Here is a 22159-nt window from a genome sequence, read left to right as displayed (position 1 = left end):
TGGAATGATGCACCACACGTAACAGCCAATCAGAACAGTCAGTCAGACATACACCGATCAGACATAACATTATGAGCACCTCCTTATTTCTACTCTCATTGTCCATTTTATCAGCTCCACTTATATATAGGCGCACTTTGTAGTTCTACAGTTACAGACTGTAGTCCATCTGTTTCTCTGCATACTTTGTTAGCCCCTTTTACCCTGTTCTTCAGTGGTCAGGACCCCCATGGACCCTCACAGTGCAGGTATTATTTGGGTGGTGGATCATTCTCAGCACTGCAGTAACACTGACATGGTGGTGGTGTGTTAGTGTATGTTGTGCTGGTATGAGTGGATCAGGCACAGCAGTGCTGCTGGAGTTTTTAAACACTGTGTCCACTCACTGTCCACTCCTACCTTGTCGGTCCACCTTGTAGATGTGAAGTCAGAGACGATAGCTCATCTGCTGCTGCACAGTTTGTATTGGTCATCCTCTAGTCCTTCATCAGTGGTCACAGGATGCTGCCCACAGGACGCTGCTAGCTGGACTATTCTGCAGCAGCACTGATGTGTCTGATCCACTCAGACCAGCGCAACACACACTAACACACTACCACCACGTCAGTGTTACTGCAGTGCTGAGAATGATCCACCACCCAAATAGTACCTGCACTGTGAGGGTCCATGGGGGTCCTGACCACTGAAGAACAGGGTAAAAGGGGCTAACAAATTATGCAGAGAAACAGATGGACTACAGTCTGTAATTGTAGAACTACAAAGTGCACCTATATAGTAAGTGGAGCTGATAAAATGGACAATGAGCATAGAAATAAGGATGTGGTCATAATGTTATGCCTGATCGGTGTATAAACACATTGGTGAGAACACACAGCCACTGTTGCTCTCATTGGATGTCTACCATGACAACTGGAAGCAAACATGAATTATGACTGTTGGTTGATATATATAAAACATCATAAACAGACCTTGGGGTCCTCAGGGTCCACCTATAACAATATAATAAGATTTTTTCCCAGTTTAGACCCTTTCTGTTGGTCAGTTCATCATGAAATGTTCACACAGTATAAAGGGCCACTGATGTTTTCAAATGATATAAAAAACTCATGACAGTGATAATACATTGCCAAGATAATCATCTCTAAGTACCATGAATGGTGTCTAGTTCTGTCACTCTGCCAAGTACTAAGGGAATTAGGTTTGCCCTTTTGAGACTTCAAGCTGTTAACAAGTCAGAAGTGCATTGTCCAGAGTGTTAAATCACTCAGAGGAAAAGTCCACAAACACATTGTGCGAAACGACATGGTTCACTTCCAGAACTTCCCCACACTTCGGTACTTAAAAAGTACTTTAAAATCTAAATGGAAGAGCGCAGAGTCTTAATTTATGTAATGGACAGCCATTTCTATCTTTTGTCTTTTGTAATAAATCTTGTGGCAAATGGCTGCTATAGACTAACACCACTCAAACTTCCTTTTAATAAAAATTCTTTGTGAACTTGCTGCTGTCCCACACGTCATCACATCTGAATCATATGAATATTTTAGCCATATATCAACACATACAAACACATATGTGTAATATAAATTTAACAATATATGATAGAAAACAGTATTCATATCATTATTCATATATATATATTCAACCATCAGACATTTATATATGATTCTTTTATTATACATAATTATTATACATATAAGTTCAATATTTAAACCGTACATATATGTATACAACATACATGTACACATGTTTTAAAATACATGCATGACCCATGTCAGATTTCTATGGGCACTTCCACAGTGGTTAGTTCTACAATATTAACAGTAAGCAACAGTTAATACTGTATACTGTATACTTTCCACAGTTGGAATGTTATCAGCTGTAATAGTAATGCAACTCAGTTGCCAACAATTTACAGTACTTAGTCTTACGGTATGCGTTTTACAAATAACAGCACAAATTGAACTACAAGATAAAAAGTTTCATGGTTACAACTAAAAATGTTAGTTAACCTGATCAGACTTTGAATTATGTAATGTATCTAATATTAGCAGTAAATTGCAGTAGTTAGTGTAATTTGGCGCTGTTCAACTCTGACATGTTGCAGTTGCTGTCAGATCCTTCAGTACTGAAAACTCAATGTAAGACCATCTTTTGCTGGTAACTGGCTTATATATGTTTTTGATGATCAAGGTGAATGACAAGCTGGACATCAATTTGTGTAACAAATTATCCCCAGGCCTGTAGGCAAAGCTTTGGACCAGATGCCCCTTAACAATAATTAAGAGAACAATCACAAGACAAGCCTAGCAAGACCCCACGTACCAGTATATATGGTAATACCAGTGTATTTTGGAAGTCTCTGCAGGCTCATATTTTGACCATATCTGAAACTTAAACTCAGTATTTATAGAAACAGCTGGGGAGCTGATGTTTCACACATACTTCTTCTGTGTGACATGAACGATGCATCTATTCTCACATTCAGTGCTGGCACTCTGGAATGGTTCAGTGGGCTAATACTAGGAATCAACACCACCTGTAACCAAGGTGAACAGACATCCCTTTTCCGAATGGATACATAGTCAAATCAGTTACTTCACTTTTCTTAATAAAAATATAATTTGTAAAAGAGCACATGGGATGTGGCAGTTTTCTGATTGGGCAATCGTTTCCTGCCGGAAGATCTATCAGAACATGTGAATGATGAACAAAATGTTTAACTAGTATTTAATTTAATAACAACCATGAATTGTGGAATTCATGTTTTTTTATGTTTTTACTCACTATTTGTTATGTTTTCATTGGTTTTCAGAGTTTATTTAAGTTGATTTTTTGCCGTGTGTGTCACTTGCGCCTATTCTCTATTCGCACAAACATCTGTGCCACATCTGGAAAACTGCTGCACTGCTTGGATATGCAAGTGCATGCTCTGCACATCCAGACACTATGCCACTAAAACACAGCCTATGCTGAGCAACCAACTTAGCTGGCCTACCAACTTAAACAGTTTAGCTAGTCCAGCTGGATGTCCAGCACACTTGAACAGCTTTGTCTAGTATATCAGGCTGGAAGATGAGCTTAACATTCAAACTCAAACAAAAACATGCCCAGCTTCACCAGTCTGAGCTGGTCAAGCTGGGTTTTTATAGCAGGGAGTTTTCAGCATTAATTTCCTGCTACTGACTTGGACTATGTTGTTGCAACTAATCAAAAAATGACAGGTTGGAAATGGCAACTACAAGTTAACAGTGGTTTAAATTAATACCCATTCCAAATTTAGGTCTTTTTCTTTTTAGGTTGAATGGGATTTTTGCCAACACTCTGTAAAGCCTGTCTAGCCTGGCAACATCCCTTCAACATTGATTTTTACTATAAAATCTTGAATACAGCATTTAATGTGTAAAAAGCCAGCATACTACACAGCATACAATAGCTTTACATGTCCAGATTGCTCGGGAAGTAAGACAGATGTGCACGAAGAGTCAGTGAGAATTCTGTTCTCTCTGATCAGCCCCAGAAGTACCTGATCCCTGTGATTAAGACTTTAGGTCGGTTTACCACAGCGCAGGCCCCGTGGTCAATAACCCTGCTCTACACTGGGAGCTGCTCATTTTAAGCTCTAACCACTCGCAGTGGATTTAAGAACACTGACATAAGCAGCCAGATTAGAGAGAATGTGTAATCCTGTGTCTCTTGTGGTTTTGGAAAAAAAAAAAGTAATCAAAGGATCACAATTGGGGGCAAGCTGTGATGTCATCAGCCTCCACTACTGGACTAGATGAAATGTGTTTGTGGATTTTTTAATAATGCGATCTTGTGGAAATATCTTCAAGTCCAATGTAGCGGAAAACATGCCATCAAAAATGACATTTTTTTCAAAATCCTTATGTTTCACACCGTACCTTTAATCTTTTGCTACTCGCATTCACGACAAAGGATTAAAATATCCTTCCTGAATATATGCTCTACTGGGTTGAGTATGTAATCTGTAAATGCACTGTATGCTTGTTTGATTTAAAATCACAGATTAATAATCTGACTGTGTCTTTATCCAAGCCCTTCATTATTTCTAAGGCGTTTAGATAAATTTAGATCCCAGCAATCCACTTCAGTCTGGACCCACACCAACTTATCCAGCATTACCGTTTGAAAAAGCATCAAAGGTTCTGTTGGGAAGATGAGGCTTAAGCAAGTGCAGTGAGCATCTAACATTAAATGCACAAATCCATGAAGGGCAATCTGGCAACACAGCAATGAACACATCACTTCAGTGACCGAACCTCCGTAATTCCACTTTGAAATCATGAAAAATGTCTGCTACCAAAGTAATACAGTGCCAAACTTTAACAGACTGATATGCTAATAGAGATATGAATGCATACAACTGATCTGAGCTTCTAACACTGCTGCGCATTAATTAGCATATGCATTGCGTAGCATTACTTGAGACACCAAGAAGAACGTACCTTGGTTGTAGCTGAGAACCATGCAAGGAAATATAGCAGCCATTAACTGACTAATTATTCTAAACAATCTCAATGATTTATTATGAAGGCTTGATCTATTGTCTCTTGACACCACTCTGTCTGTAAGTGCTGTTAATAATACATCAACCATGAAAGTGCACATGATTAGGATGCTAATCACCGTTCTAATAAACAGCTGACAGGAAAGTTAACAAAAAAAAAAGTCGTGTACTGTTGGCATTTCCATGCACTTTTGGAATCTTTTTCAATATGAGAACTGTTACTTGAGTAAAATGTAAATAATGTATTTCATTTTATTGTAATGCATTTACTGCTATCTATGTAACAGTTATAGCCTGTTTCATTGGTATCTTGGGGTGCATAATAATAACTCTTGATAGCCTGAGCCTTTTCTAATTTACAGTTTTTCATAAGTTTGTCACAAATGTATTACTGATCCCAGATCCACTGGCAAGAAATGATATTAACTGCAGTCACACAAGTGGCTGAGTTCAAATAACCTAGTTGTTCTTTCACGCTTATTTTATGTTAGCCCTGTTGAAAACAGCAGCTTAGACTAGCATGGATTCCATGCTACGCTGGTCTTACACTGGTCTGGTGCTGGTTTAGCTGGTTAGCTAGTTAGCTAGTTTAGCCCAGTAGGGCCCTATGTTCTCAGGGTCCTTTATTTGCTCATTTGAAATGACTAAGTAACTGCCCAATGTTTCTCAGGTCCTGTGTATACATGCTATGCTCAGACTTGAACGGTTTGTATTACAAAGTTTGCTTAGTTGGCTAACTAGCTCAGTGAGGCTAGCCTAGCTGAACACAAGTGTATTTCTATTAAAAAAAACCCTGTGTATGAACTCTGATAACCCCAGGATCCTAAACATGATCTTTCATAGGTCATACAAGAGACAAGAATAGCAGATTTTTTAATAGGAATGCACTTGAGTGTGGCTAGGCTAGCCTCAGGCTAGCGTAAAACCCCTGGAATCAGAGGCATCAATCTGCCCAGTGCTCTGAATGCCAAAATGAAGAAGTTCAATGAAGCAGCGGGTAAACGGCGGGTTAAGTATGACTCGTATTAAAGTTTGATGTTTTATGTAAAAAGCTAAAGGGGATGTACAGCTCTGGGAACATATAGGGTCCTGGGAACATAGGTACGCTCCCTTTTAAACAATGAATACGCATTTGTGCGTGCTTAATGATAACCAGTCTCACTCCAGGAACAGCCAAAAGCAACTGAAAATGAAAGATACAGTGATTTGAGAATCATATCAGCATTGGACAGATATTTTGATTTGACAGGCATTTCAAACCTATATTTGATGATGTATTTATTGGGCTCTTTAGGAGCAGAATGTTTAGGCCATGCTGCATTTGTAGCCCTAAAGACATAAATGTTATATATACACCGATCAGTCATAACGTTATGACCACCTCCTTGTTTCTATGCTCACTGTCCTTTTTATCAGCTCCAGCAGCACTGCTGTGTCTGATCCACTTGTACCAGCACAACACACACTAACACACCACCACCACGTCAGTGTTACTGCAGTGCTGAGAATGATCCACCACCCAAATAGTACCTGCTCTGTGAGGGTCCATGGGGGTCCTGACCACTGAAGAACAGGGTAAAAGGGGGGTAACAAAGTATGCAGAGAAACAGATGGACTACAGTCTGTAATTGTAGAACTACAAAGTGCACCTATATAGTAAGTGGAGCTGATAAAATGGACAATGAGCGTAGAAACAAGTAGGTGGTCATAATGTTATGCCTGATCGGTGTATAATGCTGATAGATGTAGCCCCATTCCTACAAATGTTTACATATCGACACTGGCAGATATGCACATGAAGAATATTGGACATAGGCATCAGCCCAGAATTCCAGTGCATCCCTACTTTAAAATAAAGTTTGTAATTTTCTGATATAAAAAAATAATAATACTGAAAAAATGGGCTAATTTTGGCCACTGCCATAATAGCAAATAGTCCAATCCATACTTCAAGCAGCTTCTTGAAAGGCAACCATAAATCGATTCTCTCTTAGGTAAGACAGCTTCTGCTTCCACTGCTGCCAGCAAAAAGGAGGGCAGGATAAGTCTGCGCAACATTTTTAGAGCTAGCTAACTCCCTCACAGCTCCTCTGGGGTTCTGTGCAACAAACACTCACAGCATTCTGTAGACCACTGACCTGTAAAATGCTGTGACCTTTACAATGGACATCGGACCCATTGGGACACCTGGAGTCACACGACCCTGATGCACATTTCCCATTTCCCTTGAGCTGGCAGATTCCAGGCATTTCAACCTCCAGCTTTTCAATTTAGGTCACACAAAGTCTGCATACCTCTTACTATGTTAGCTAGACAATGAGACTAAGAGTATGTCTCCCACCATTGGAAGGCAGGAACATGTGCAGACAACCGTTTTCAACCATCAAAGGGAAGGATAATATGTTTCTAAATGAAATTTTACAGAGGTCTGTGACCCACTTTAGCATGCTTCCGAATTGCCGAAGGGGCTTCCTGAAGATGTGCCAAAGTAAAGTAGGTTTTGGTGTCTGATTCGAATGAATGTGACAGAAGAAAAAAGCTCAAAATAAATCGCTCCTTTTACAAGCCATACACTTTGTGTTCCTTTGTGAGAGCTTTTAAATTCAGAGAAAGCAACAATGTATTCTTTGTTGGCTTGCCTGGCCTCGGCTCCACACTTTGATTATGACTACAGATAATTTATCATTGGATACCGAATTATTAGCAGCGAAGCTGACCTGGCTTGCTGGAGAAGTGCTGAAAGACTTCGGAGCAGGACACGTTGACCACCTGGCCGACATCTGCTCTGAGCCAGCACCGTATCTCATCCCACTCCGTCCTGCAGCCTGAAACACACCAGAGTGGGGGCGCATGGTCAGTCAACACAAACTGGAACACACTCAGTCTAAAGTACTGCCTCAACTACTCAATCAGGCATGCACACACACCATCCATCAGCTCGTTTTCATTCTTCTCTCAATCATCTCCTTCTGTATTTTCTGCACACTCTCAAAATAGACGTGTTAATACATTGTGCCCTTAAAGCCCCTGTTAACATGGTTTTGAATGTTTAAAATTTTGTTTTAATAGCAGTAGAAAAGATGTGTCGCAGAAACATTTACCAGTGTTATATTCAAGAAATATTCCGAGCAGCTGTTTGCTCAGAACTGTGTGGGTGTGTCAGATCACATAATTACTGACAGGGGCATCTCCCTGGTAAGGTAAACAACTCGGCTCTAGTGGCAGTAGTGAGCGACACTACCAACAATGCCAGAGATGATAACACAGCAAGCAGGATCAGTGTGGTTGAGCCCTACATGTTTGATTTTGAAGAACAAGAGCCCCATCACAGGAAAACAGACCACTTTACTCTTCTTGGCCGCTCTCTGAATGGTGAGTATAAAGTGCTAAATGGAGAACAAGAGGTATAATAGTAGTCTTAGAGATCTAATTACCCGAGGATCCCAGGATACATCACTGATCACTTTGCAGCTAATGTTTAAGAACTCAGGCTTTCACCTTATGATGAGTAGATCACAGACATATCATTTACAATATTTGAATGCTCAGAACTGAGATTATATCCATAACCTATAGCAAGCTAACTGGTCTCAGACTGAGTCCCCACAGGGGTGCCACAAGGGATTTTGGGCCCTGTGAAAAGATATCACATTGGGCCCTATCATACCACCACAAGCCACGCCCAACCTTGATAATATGCTTGAAGACAAGCATCAAGACTTTTCTCTGCACTGGCACCCAGGTGGTGGAACGAACTCCCACTGGCTGTCCGAGTCTCTCGTGGTCTTCAGACGCTGACTGAAGACACATCTCTTTATACAGCACCTAAATGAGCACTGAGTTAAGTATTCATTGTAATGTATTGTACTGCACTTATTGAAATGTATTGTATTGCACTGCACTGTGTTTAACTCTTCTTTTCTCTAGGTATCAACATGGACTTTCTAGCAGTATCTGAGCTCAGGACTGGCTTTATCTCTAATCTATTTGTAACGAGCAAAGATACTTTCTCTAGATAGACAAAGCACTTTTTGTAAGTCGCTCTGGATAAGCTGCTAAATGCTGCAAATGTAAATGTAAATAATATACAGGGAGTCCATTGGAATTATTAAATTCTTTTTAATGATAAGGATTCAAACACTAATCATTTTTCCACAATTCATTTTCAAATATACAAAACTATTTTCAGAGTTTTACAAACTCTTGTGTGTTGTGTTTGTTTTTTGTAACAAAGATATACACAAATGGCATCATGCTTGCAATTTTAGGCTAGTGAGTCTCTATTTTACAACTTTCAGTACATCGAGGGTTTAGCATGCTAACATTACCTAATTTTGAAGCCTCAGGCTATTGCTTAAAATAGACAGTTGGCTACCTACTAAGTAGCCAAGCTAACACTAGATTTTTATGTTGCTGTTGTCAAATATTGTTTGTGAGGTGCCAAATGGCATGTCATTCAACACAATGCTGCTCACCTCCTTCTTTATTTGGAAGTAGGGCTGGTATAGGGAATGGGGAGACAGGGCTGGTTCATTGGTAGGGGTATGGGGATGGAGAAACAGGGCTGGCCAATTGGTGGGGGTATGGGGATAGGGAGCCAGGCCTGGTTCATTGGTATTGGTATGGAGGTGGAGAAACAGGGCTGGTTCACTGGTATTGGTATGGAGGTGGAGAAACAGGGCTGGTTCATTGGTAGGGGTATGGGGATGAGGAGACAGGGCTGGTTCACTGGTAGAGGTACGGACTACACTAATTGATTAATTTTCACCACACATGAATTATGCCCAACTTTCTTTGTGAAAAATGAGGTGTTACTCTGGAGACAGAGAATGTTTGCGTATTTAATGTTTCTTGTATAGAACTGTAAATAGCCATGCTTTACTTGAATTGAAATTGCAGACAGCGCTACACTCGTTCAGCTAAATATCGTAAATCCACATATAACTCTTTTCTTTTCTCTCTCCTTTCTTTCTATTCATTTTTGGATGCCAGATTTTTCAGGAAGCTGAGACATGATGCTTCACCGACAGTCCTCACTCACAGTTCACTGCTAGCAAGTTCCTTTCACGCCTAGTTTGAGGGTAGGGCTGAACTTTTCATGTAAATAGAGGTGGGGGGTGGGGGGGGGGTTGTTGGGAAATACAGAGGCTCTCTGGATGTTTACTGTTTGCCAAAAGCAAGAAAAGAAAAAGAAAACATTATCTTTATAACATTTGTAAATAAAATATTCTATTAATGATGATAGGTCAATAATTAATTATTGAAAAAAATTACCTAATGTGCTAATAATGTTTTAGGGCGTCTGTCAGTCACAGGTCTATAGTATTGTCCTCAATTCTGAATTAATCTTGGGTACCTTGTAGAGCAGCCTACTGGAGGAGTGAGAATCATAGCAGCTGTTAATAGGAGATAGACAATTACACAGATAAGGAGGGAGTTTACCCAACAAGGCTTTATAAATAAAGATATACCAGTGCTACTGTCTCCTTGGGCTTAATGAAGGCTGAGAAACTAGATCATAAAGTACACAGTGATGTGGACTGAACAATGAGTTGGATATAAAACGTTGAGAACTGTGATACACAGACTGTAAGCGACAGAGTATAGAGCAGTCAGCGTGCTTATAAATAATATCCCCACAGTCTAAAACACTTAAGACCGTAACTTGTAGAAGGGTTTTCTGAGCTGCTAAATTCAGGCAGATCCTATTATGATAATAAAAACACTGTAACTTTCAACTTCATCACTAGGTTCTCAATATGCATTGTAAAAGAGAGCCTATCATCCATCCAAATACCCAGGTTGTAGGATGACACTCTTTCAATATGCCTTTAAGGTATGAATGCTAACAGAATCTGAGATCTGGGAACGAGCTCTGGAAAGGATCATGAATTTGGTTTTTCTCAGCATTTATAATCAACTTTAGACCATACAATAAGGTCGCACCTGTTGAAAGACAATCTGTAGCTCATCAAGAGCATCATCAACTGAGTAGACTGTTGTACTATCTGCATCTGTACCAAGTGCATCTAAAGATGCACTTGAGCTGTAAGCATGTCATATACAATATTATTTGTAAAAATAGAAAATAATACAGGACCTAAAATGGAACCTAGGGGGACACCCTTGGAGATCTCCAAGAAACTTGTTTTGTGACCATCTATACACACTGGGTTCTATCTGCTAAACTATTCCATGGCTTTGTCACCTATACTGATACCAATGAGTCTGCCTATCATTAAAATAGCCATTCAATCATCAAACATAGCATAGAATCACAATGTGAAAGTGCAGTGGGACCTTGTGAAACCAGAGCAACTCTGCATATCTGAAAAAGCTGTGGTGAAACTGCAACTTGTTTGACTAAGATCCAGTGACAGTATTTCAGAGCATCTACAATAACAATATTGTGTGTGTTGAATATCCTGGTATAATTAAATATATTGGAATATATGTCTATTTCAGAGATATAAGGTTTTGTTAGAACAGCGATGCTACGAACATTGATTCTTCTTTGCTAGCCCAATATAAAGTGATGATGATGATAATATAAATTCCATAGGTGAAGTGTTTTTCCCTTTTCAGTATTAATGAAATTAATTTAAAACGAAACAGTTTCTGTATGAATCCATTTTGTGCGCAGTTGCCTATGAAAAGCAATTCTGGCCAAGCTTCAGTCGCTCCTTCCCCCTGTTTGTCCACTCTGGTGTAAAATATTTCATACACTCGCCTGAAGGCCCAAGAGACTGGGACACGAACCAAAATAAACTTGACATTGGCTGATCATGGCTTCAGCGTATGTCAGTTAGTTAGTGATGTCACTGAACATTCATCAGATGGTCACTTATTTTGGGACTTTTGCTTAAAGGTCAGTGTGCTCCTGTTTATTAATTGGTATATACTGAGTAATGTGATATACAACAGGTAGCTGGTGAGCAGATTAGAGGTCTATACGTAAATAAATAAAAGATAGATAGAAGCTAAGGGAGGCTATTCCCCCTAAAGGGAAAATCAAAAAAAAAGCTTCTGCTTTGAGGACACTGAGCCTGAAGTTTTCTGCAGGACGACCTAGATTGGAAATTTAGAGGCGCCACATTTATTTTAGATGGTCAGTTTTGGAAATGGAGCATCAGCCTCAAAAGATCTATGGGAGAAGACATCTTGTTGACGAGAATAACCGAATTGGACTTAAGATCCAACAGGCAGAGGCCCACGTGGGTTCAAACCGCACTCCTCATATGGCTCATGTAAGGAGCTTGATGCAGACATAATGCATGATTTCCAAAGTGTAGGTATTATAAAACTGAATTTGGGTGTTAGGTTATATGATACTATCAAACTCACCAAAAATAATTGATCTTGGATTCAAGAAAAGTGCCTTACATGGAAATGTGACACATAGAGCTTCATCATAAAGAAAACATGGGAAAATGTTCAGGGCTTTGAAGACAAGCCTCCACATTAGAGCGTATTGAGTGCTTTTAGTGGCCAGTGGGCAGTGTGCGGTGCACAGACGCATCTCTGTCCCCGCTGAAGGGAAATCATGTCATTTGTAAAGCCTGCAGTTAAAACAGGGTCAAGTCTGCCTAAGGGAGACATTTTTCTGGCAGTGTTTTTAGATGGACCAATTGGCATGTTATGATGAGCTACACGGATGACTGAGTTACTAAGCAAAAAAGGCACCAGGCTAAAGGCACCTTAGCAAGGTCTTTTAGATTAATATTGATGCTGCACCCACATATAGCCACAAAGCAGACTAAGGTAACACTTTGTGAGATTCAACATTTGTACCAGGCTATGACAGCAACATTTGAATTAGGACTGCACAATATATGACCTTGTTTCCAAAAAAGTTGGGACGCTGTGCAAAATGTGAATAAAAACAGAATGAAATGGTGTGCAAATCATTTAAACCCTATATTTAATTAAAAATAGCACAACGACAACAGATCAAATATCGAAACTGAGAAATTTTATTGTTTTTTGACATATACGCCCATTTTGAAGTTGATGCCAGCAACATGTTCCAAAAAAGTTGGGACGGGGGCATGTTTACCACTGTGTTTCATCATCTCTTCTTTTAACAACACCCTGTAAGTGTTTGGGAACTGAGGAGACCAATTGCTGTAGTTTTGAAAGTGAAATGTTTTTGCATTCTTGCTTGATATAGGACTTTAGCTGCTCAACAGTTCAGGGTCTTCTTTGTTGTATTTTTCATAATGCACCAGTGGACGGCAAGCAGACCAGTTTAGCACCCAAACTCTTTTACTACGGAGCCATGCTGTTGTAAAACCTGTTGCTGCCAAGTCAAAATTAATTAATATATTAAAAAAACAATAATATTTCTCTGTTTCAACATTTGATATGTTGTCTTTGTAATATTTTCAAATAAATATAAGGTTTAAATGATTTGCACATCACTGCATTCTGTTTTTCTTTACATTCTGCACAGCATCCCAACTTTTTTGGAAACAGAGTTCTCTGTGGATTTACGATATTTAGCAGAATGATAGTGTAGCACTGTCTGCCATTTCAGCTCAAGTAAAGCACGGCTCTACAGTTCTATACAAGAAACATTATGCAAACATTCCCTGTCTCCAGAGTAACACCTCATTTTTCTCCTAGTTCTAGTCAAACACCCCCAGAGTCTCTACCTGCTTCCTCTAACACCATTAACATCCGCCATCTGGGTCAATTAGCCCAGTCGCGAGCATTCCTCCTGTCTCTCGCTCCGGACGTCGACGCCCACTAACTCACTTCTATTCATAGCGCCTTAATTCATCCAGCCAGTCTACTGGGAGAGATGAAATCGGCGTGAGCCGCAACTCATTTCAGATTAACAATGCCTCTGTAAATCACTTTGGAGATTAGGCCTGACGGTTAAGACCCTTTCACTGGGAGAATTTCCCACCGGCTCCTCTCAAGCTGCCTGTCCTTTTACCTCAGAAAAGCAGTCACTCTGCTTTATTCCTTTGAATAAGACAAGCATCAAACAGAGCGGCTTCACAGACATTTATGCCATCATGTAATGCAAATTCGAATGCAATCTCTTTTCTGTCTGGAACCATGAAAGGAAAGAAAGGATTGGAGAAATTGACTGTGTCATGCGTACTTCGTCTCGTTGTAGTTGGAAACAGATTCAAACTTCTTTATGCTGTCTGCTGCCACTTTTTACTTCCAATATGTACATTTGGATTTAAACCTGAATGCTTAAAAAAAGACGCCGGCATCCAGCAAGCTAATCTCCATGTGTAGCATGTAGGTGATGACTATGAATAATCATTTCTACATGTGTCCTTCTCCTCTACTAGAACTGAAAATCCCATTGATACAAAAGACACTTCCAATAGAAGTCAATGGGCAGTTGCTGTGAATATTCCAGCAAACATTCCTTTAACAATGACCTGAAAGCTGATATTTACCTCTGGGAACACAGAGCTTAGTTAAAATTAATTCATACTTCATCCCGAGAAGCAACATCCTGTCATGTTCAATTAAAGTAACATGAATAAGACCCTCTCATCACAGCTAACTGTACATAATCGGGTAGAGTGAACTGGGGCGAAGCCCTTGCTTGATGACATATCTGTTACAATGGCACATAAACAGTTCTGTGCAAAAGTCAAACACCACACTTAATTTACTTAACTGCCATTCAAAATGACCATGATCTGATTCATTTTTTTCAATTTCATAGCTGAAGCATCAACAACTAAATATAATATCAGTTTTTTAAAGATTTAGTGTTTCCATGCTTCACTTTTGTAACAGCTTCCATCCTTTTTAGGAGACTTGCTTTCAGTTTTTCAAAGGAATCTGCAGGGATATTTTTCCACACCTCCAAAGTTCAGTCTTAGAGGTTGTTTGCATTTTCTGCTTCTCACAATCCAATTAATCAAAACTATTCAACAATGTTGAGGTCTGGACTCTGGGGTGGTCAGTCTATTGCTCTGAGAACAGTAGCAGCTTCTTTGCTTGATTTGCAAATTTTCTTCTTCTTTGTCTATTTTCTTTTCACAGTGGGGGCTTCTTGACAGCTACACATCCTTTCAGACTCACAGTGTTGAGGATGGACAGAAAGACCTGTGGATTTTTTCAGATTTAAAGTAAGAGTGGAGCTTGATTTTCTCCTCTCTCTCAAGGATGAAAGCTTTAAGTGCTGTTTATCTGATGGTGACAGTTTTGGTGTCTACCACGTGTTGTGCAGTTGTTAGGAGTCCCATTTTCTCTGTCTCTTTTAAAACATAATTAATTGTTTTTAAATCCACTGTTGAAAACTCAAGGGGTTTACCCAACAAGGCTTTATAAATAAAGATATACCATTGCTACTGTCTCCTTAGGGTTAATAAAGGCAGAGAAACTATAACTAACTTTAACCTCAACCCAAAACCTAATCTTAACCCTAAACCTGGCCCTAATGCTAACCCCAACCTTAACCTCAACCCAAAACCTAATCCTAACCCTAACCCTGGCCCTAATCCTAACTTTAACCTCAACCCAAAACCTAATCTTAACCCTAAACCTGGCCCTAATGCTAACCCCAACCTTAACCTCAACCCAAAACCTAATCCTAACCCTAACCCTGGCCCTAATCCTAACCTTAACCTCAACCCAAAACCTGATCCTAACCCTCATATGTTTTTGGCATGTTACTGAGAGCCTGTTGAGTGTTTATTTCAGCTAAAAAGGACCATTCAAAATAAAGTGTCACTGACCCTTGTTCTCATTTGTGTAACTCAACAGTATTCGGCATGTATATGCAAATGATTCCGACGTTTCCTATTATGTATTCAAGATACTCTCTCTAATATTTTGGGAAAATCTGTACACAAAGATCAGTGGACTTACCTTTTACTTGATGACTCTGCAGAATTGTTTTCTACTCATCCAAAAGGATTATTTTGGCAGGCCTTACAGCACCCAAAAAACAATTCTGAAAAAACCCTCTGTTCCTGCACATCTTATTTTAAGGCCATCACTCTTCTGGAATGTACAATGACCAGGACAAATAAGGCTAAACCAAGAACAACTGTATCCTGGTCACATTCTGAGAAAGAACTGTTAAAAATAACGAAAGCTTAATGACTTTCATTAACTTTCTCTTTCTCTTAGGATCTTTTTCAAGAACACATTTAAGAAAAAACTTAGGAAGATATTGGTGAATGAGGCCCATTGCACTTCAAAAAAGGACTGATTCAGTGGGCTCTTTCTTGTTGATGTCATATTAATGGTTTCTGTGGCCTAATTGGATTTGTATTCTGTCCTCACTAGAGTAAGACAGGCACTTAGCTAAGCTAACAGCCTCCAATGATATTCAGAGACAGAATATGTTACCTGAATGATGGTTATGAGCTTCAAATGTCTGTGTTTTATCCAGAGAGCTGCTCTAAATATTAACCTCCATTACCTTGGTACTAACACTACACTGAAAACCCCATTAGCGCTAGAGGAAATTAGCATCTTAATGGTGACAAACTAGTAAACAAAAAGTTTCGGCATTGAATTTTGATGTACTTTGGCTGGCACATGCCCTTGACTTGTGACTTGTGATTGTATTTGTCTTTTGGCACAAACAAGTGAAACACATATGGCCTCAATACTGTGCTTAGCCATGGATGAGCTGTCCAACACAGCACACTGACCACATCCCTAACCCCACCCCTTCTGCTGAGACAGGCAATGAAAGCAGTGGTCATTAGCATATGACCAACACAAAATGAGCTGTTCTTGAGTAAATGATAGAGTAAAACACATCATATTGCTGTTGTATGAAGAAAACCTTGTATCTCCAAAATTATAACTTTACAGGAGAAGGAAAAAAACGTCTTCACTTTTAATGTAAGTCACTGGAACCTGACTTTTTTCCAAGTAATTTTGGTCCATTTCCTTTGGTCCATTCTTCATGAAATTTACACACAATGTAAAGGGCAACAGGCATTTTCAAATTACATCAAAAACTTCCGACAACAGCAATATGGAGATTCAGTTAATGGTTGTCTTTCACAACATGGCACGTGGAATTATGTTAAAACGTAAAAACAGAGTGAAACATTTCTCCTTAAAGGCTTCAGTATTGGTATCAGTCACAGAAACAAAAGCTGGTGCTGTGTTGGCCCATCTCTACTACGTATGTTTTGTTTAAAGGATAATTCCCATTGAATGTGTAATTTAATCCAAATAACTGACTCATAATCTCCAAAACGAGTTCTTGGGATCATGAACTCTATAGCTGATGCGTGGATGAGATTCACTGTCATGGCAGATCCAAGCCCAGTGCTACACTATACTTCCTGCAGATCCAAGATGACAAGAACATGCTACATTAACAGAGTTCTCTACAGGGATTTAACTAAGATGAATGTTTAATATTTTATATATAAAAATGTAGTTCTAGGCACAAACAGTACTAGAGACACATGGCTGAATGAGACTGTATCTGCAGTGAAGTGAGAAGGTTGTATGCGTACCTTGTGGTTCAGTCTGGTTCTTGTTCTCTCTCCACCTGGTCTGATTGCAGAGCTCCTGGGCCCTCATATGCTGGGATATAATGGCACAGTCCGGGTGGATGGCCTGCATCTATAAAGGCACAATCAAAAGATGAAATCAAGACAGGAATAGACCTACTGAAGTCTGTGAACTACGGTTGACTGAAAGGTGGTCAGATTCTGATAACCTTTGCTGGACTTCTCACATTAATCAATGTCTGATCGCATGGATCGCTCCTCTGTCTGATCTGAATGTCTCTGTATAATGTTTAATCATATTTTGTTACTCTTGAGAATAAAAGTTAAGAATAGTTCTTGGTTTGGACATTCAGTTCCAAAACTAACCTTACTGGTATAGAGCAGTGGTCCCTAATCCTGACCTTGGAGAATTGCCTTCCTGCGGAGTCCAGTTCCCACCACAATCTGCCGCACCTGCTCCATCTAATTAACTTTTTCAGAAGTCCCTGGTTGGATCAGATGTTCAGGTTAGTGTTAGGCAAGGTTTTTTTCTTTTGAGTCAGGTTCCTTTCAGTGTTTCCACCTCATGCTCTTAGAGAGTTTTTCCTTTTGAGTCGTGGTTCCTTTCTTGTGCTGTTAAAGAGTTCTTTCTTTTGAGTCTTTGTCCTTTTCTTGGTTTGTTCCTCATGTTCTTAGGGAGTTTCTCTTTTTGAGGCTTGGTTCCTCTCTGTTCCTTCTTCATGCTCTTAAGAAGATCTTTCTTTTGAGTCTTGGTTCCTCTCAGTGGTTCTTCCTCATGCTCTTTGGGACATTAACCCCTTGTGAGTCTGGGTTCATCACTGTGTTTCTTCTTCAAGCTCTTAGGCAGAAGTGGTCGTTGCACTAGGCCAGCAGTCAGCAACCCAAATGTTTAGAAGAGCCATTTTGTTCTTTCAACAAAAATCAAACCACCGTGGGAGCCACAACATTTTTTGTCCATTTTATTGAAGTAATGTTTTACCATCTTGGCTGTAAATAAGTCTCAGTATGTACTAGTATAGGCAAAAAAATATAAATGAAAATGCAGACTTACTTTGCTCTGCTTTAAGCTTTAGCTCAGCTATTCTCTCAGCTTTTCTCACATCTCCATCAGGATGCTTTTCCGCAAAGTGGAATAGTTTCTTGGAAAATGTCTTTTAGTGTTTGATTTTTTATGAGGCTGAAGTCAGCTCCTCATTCGCCAGCTTCTTGTTCGAATTCTCCCGTCTTGCCTTAAATGGCGCCTGAGTTGCCAGAAGGTACTTGCTGCACCATTTAAGGTGGAATGGGAAAATTCAAACAAGCAGCTGGCGGCTTTTTAGTATTTGACAGTTTCTCGTTTCAGATTAACCATATCAGAAACCATCTGGAGTGATTATAAATGCAAATTAGTACATTTATCTGCAAATTATCGATGTTCCTCTTAAATCTTTCTTTTTGTTACTTTTTCATTGTCTACTAGCTAGGTGAGATTGTTATCTGCGCTGCTATGGTGACCAGCAGTCTGCGTGCCAACCTTCAGGGTTAAAGGGTGAATTAGCAGTTATATATTAACTCCAGCGTTTAAGACTATTTATTGTTAAAACTGTTAGATAAGCAGAGCTTTATTTTACTGCAAAGGAGGATTATTTTATTTTACCTTAACATCTAATTGTGCTGCGGAGCTGCAACAGGACAGTAAAAGAGCTATATGAGCCAGGTGTTGCCCCCTGTGCTAGGCAAAAATGTGCAGCCGCCTAGGGCCCCCATGAGCCAAATAAAAATTAGATTTACTGTATGTGTTGATGTTCAATAATCTGTTCTGAAATATATACGAACACATTATAAAAATAGCTGTTATTTCCAATTGTAGCTATTCTTTTCAGTCATTTCAATGCAGCCACACCCACAATTATAATTGTCTAGTCCATGTTGTTACGTGACACAACCATGTGAAGACAGACCGGTATGAAAAACACACTGATCTACATTTTGGAAAGGAGGTTCTTCGCTGTGATTTTCTGAGCATTGAGATGGAACTTCAAATAAAAGTTATCCAAGTGCAGCAGAGAAACACAAAAATAACAGCAAACGTCGTATCACAAAGCCTTCAGCAGGTCCAAACTGGAAACATCAAATACAAGGGCCAAGTCAAACTGTAAACAAACCACAGACCTATCAGAAAAAAATAGCTCAAGACTTCAGCTAAAATGGGAGAGGTTCCGTGCTGCGCTATTATGTTGGGCAGATTGGTTTTATCTGCTACATTGTATCTGCTAAGTCTACTTAGCTAGCTGGCTAAGTATCCCTTCACTGATACAAAAAAACTGTATTCATTTACCTTCAAAACAATCCCAAAAATGAGGAATATTAGGTATTAATATTAGACATCACCTGCCAAGACATATATTTTTTGCAGCATAAATATGTCAGATATGCCGGATATACTTTTAAAATGTGCATCCAGGGGCCCCATTCCTCTCTTTGCGTAGAGCCCCAGAATCACTAAATCCACCCCTGTCTATAGGGCGCTCTTTCTTTTGAGTCTTGGCTCCTCTCTGTATTTTTCATCATATTCTTAGGGAGTTCTTTCTTCTTAATCTTGATTCCTCTCAGTGGTTCTTCTTTGTGCTCTTATAGAGCCTTATTTTTGAGTCGAGGTTCCTCTCAGTGGTTCTTCCTCATGTTCTTTGGGAGTTTTATCCTTGTGAGTCTTGATCCCACCCTGGTTCTTCCTCATTCTCTGAGGAAGTTTGAGTCTTGGTTCTTCTTAGTGTTTCTTTTTCATGCTATTGGGGAGCTTTTCCTGACACGCTCTCCCTCAGCTTTGGAGGTCTCGACCCACATTTCTGTAAAGCTGCTTTGGGACTGTCTGTTGTGAAAAAGCGCTACATAAATACATTTCAGTTAAACTGTATTAAATTTTAGAGACTCAAGTGAGACAAGTGATTGGAGTCTATGCATGATTTACTAGCAGGCTGTAGCAAAACTTCCCATAAAAAAGGAAAGGGAGGGGTGGTTCCAAGGGTGTCGTTCTCTAGATGCTGATTAAGAAAGAATACAGTTCAATTCATCCAATCCATCAAAATATCTGGAGCAGTGAAATGCAAATATAATCAAACAGCAGCCATTCATCATCTGCAGATAAAGTCAACTGAAAAGGTCACAATAGATAAAATATAGTTACTGGCACCATAATTAATTGATGAAACAGGGGTGATGCTTCATTTCAAGCTGCAGTCACTGACAACATAGAGGCAGCAGCAGCATTTAACTGTCTTAATACTTAAGTGTCTAAATCACTAAAGGAAGGGTGTAGGTCATGTCTGGAAGTTCACAGGCCAAGCTATGAATCCTGATTTTGGCAGTCAATGATATGTGGAACAACATTTTACAGCCTTTTGCGGTTTGATAAAGGATTTTTGCTTGTAAATAATGCAGCAAAATCTCTCTGATTATGACTCATCATGGGTTATAGTAGTTGTTCTTGGCAATGAAGGTATGAATGAACTTATGAATCAAATTTAATGTTAACATAAATTACACTACAATGTCTTTAAACTAGCCTACATACAGTAAACCTGTAGCATTTACAGCTACTTTGTCAAGTAACTTTCAACTATTTGGATAAACAGGGTCGAGCGTGATTCTCATGCATACTCAACACGTTTAATGTAAGCAAAAATTACACTACAAATCAAATACAATGCCTTTAATCTAATCTATATGTAGAAAAGGGTCAACATATAAGCATGTACATACATATAGATGTTGTCAGAACAAAACCTCAACTTTAAAGCAGAAGGAAAAAACATCCTTTACTTTTAATGTAAGACAGTGAAAGTAGGCTTTTCTTTTGGTTCACTCAGCATGAAATTTACACAGGTTTTGTTTCAACAACAATGATATATATATATATATATATATATATATATATATATATATATATATATGTTGTGTGTGCATTTCATGATGAGTGAACCAAGAAAAGTCTACTTTCATTGTCTTACATTAAAAGTAAAGGATGTTTTTTCCCTTCTGCTTTAAATTTATACTATTAACTATATATACTATATGCCTTTTACTATGAATAGGTTAGTTACTGTGTATCTGGTTTAGTGTTACATATACACCTATATATCTATATCTATCTATCTATCTATCTCTCTCTCTCTCTCTCTCTCTCTCTCTCTCTCTCTATATATATATATATATATATATATATATATAGTTTTACACGGTGTATATATATGGCTTTCAGTGCAAAATGCAAAAATACTCAAGCCTATTTCTATCAGCTAAACAATGCTCAAAAACGCTATTCTTTTGTTTATGTGTAAACTTGACAACTGCAGCTAATATCAGATGTATAATCTATGCATGTATAGCTGAAACATTTGCGTAAAGCCTTTTTAATAAAACAAAAGTTACAGAAGGAACTTACAGCTCTCCAAAAAGTGGCAAACATCCAGAGACAAAGCGCGTCCATGTTCAAACGAGCCCTCATATTCAGTAAAATCCCGTTCTGTCGTAAAATCTGCTGTGAAAGCGTGCTGGGCTGTCTGAGGCGATAAATCCAGCCAGAACGTGGAGCGCGGACGCTCGCGCGGACGGCTTTGCGCACGCGGACCCTCGGAGCATCTTCACGAGCGAATCCCAACTCAAAGCTGAAGAGTGTCACAGTGGTGATGATGCGGCTCGCGCGCATGTAAGGGCTCGGACGCGTCTGCGTGCAGGCGTGTATAGGCGATGTTAGACTCTTATTCGCCAGCTTCTCAGTCGACTTTTCCGCTCTACCTTAAATGGCGTAGTCGTTGCATAGTCCTCTAAGCACCAGAACGGTATTGATGCACTATTTAAGGTGGAGCGGAAAATTCGAGCATGGAGCTGGCCAATACGAAGGTTCGTGGCCAGCCCACGTTTGTCTGTGGTCATACGGGGCAGTGAGACAGGTATTTCTGTCGTTCACAGTTTATGCGGAGTGTTTGTTTCTGCCTGTCAAGAATAAAATTGAGTGATATTCTTTCAAAGCTTTGCATTGAATTTACTTGATTTGATGTCCAGACGTATCCCATCATCCATGACATTGAAACCACCTCCTTGTTTCTGCGCTCTGTCCATTTTATCTGCTCCACTTACCATTAAGTGCGCTTTATAGTTCAACAAATACAGTCCATCTGTTTCTCTG

At 39.4% G+C, this 22159-nt stretch overlaps 1 protein-coding gene across 1 annotated transcript in view; it reads right to left on the bottom strand.

Annotated features, from left to right (window-relative positions):
- ghrhra (growth hormone releasing hormone receptor a) overlaps positions 1-21460 on the bottom strand; it is a 42869-nt gene extending 21409 nt beyond the window's left edge. Inside the window, exons 1-3 of the mRNA XM_036556353.1 lie at positions 21416-21460; positions 16999-17107; positions 7249-7356 (exon numbers count right to left, since the gene is read on the bottom strand). Of these exons, the coding sequence (XP_036412246.1) occupies positions 7249-7356; positions 16999-17107; positions 21416-21460 (262 nt within the window). The remainder of the gene's footprint in view (positions 1-7248; positions 7357-16998; positions 17108-21415) is intronic.
- Positions 21461-22159: the final 699 nt, after the last annotated feature.

The sequence above is a fragment of the Colossoma macropomum genome, unplaced genomic scaffold, assembly GCF_904425465.1.
Source record: "Colossoma macropomum unplaced genomic scaffold, Colossoma_macropomum, whole genome shotgun sequence".
Taxonomy (NCBI): Eukaryota; Metazoa; Chordata; class Actinopteri; order Characiformes; family Serrasalmidae; genus Colossoma; species Colossoma macropomum.
Note: the sequence above shows the minus strand (reverse complement) of the source record. Positions and strands in the feature narration are given on the sequence as shown.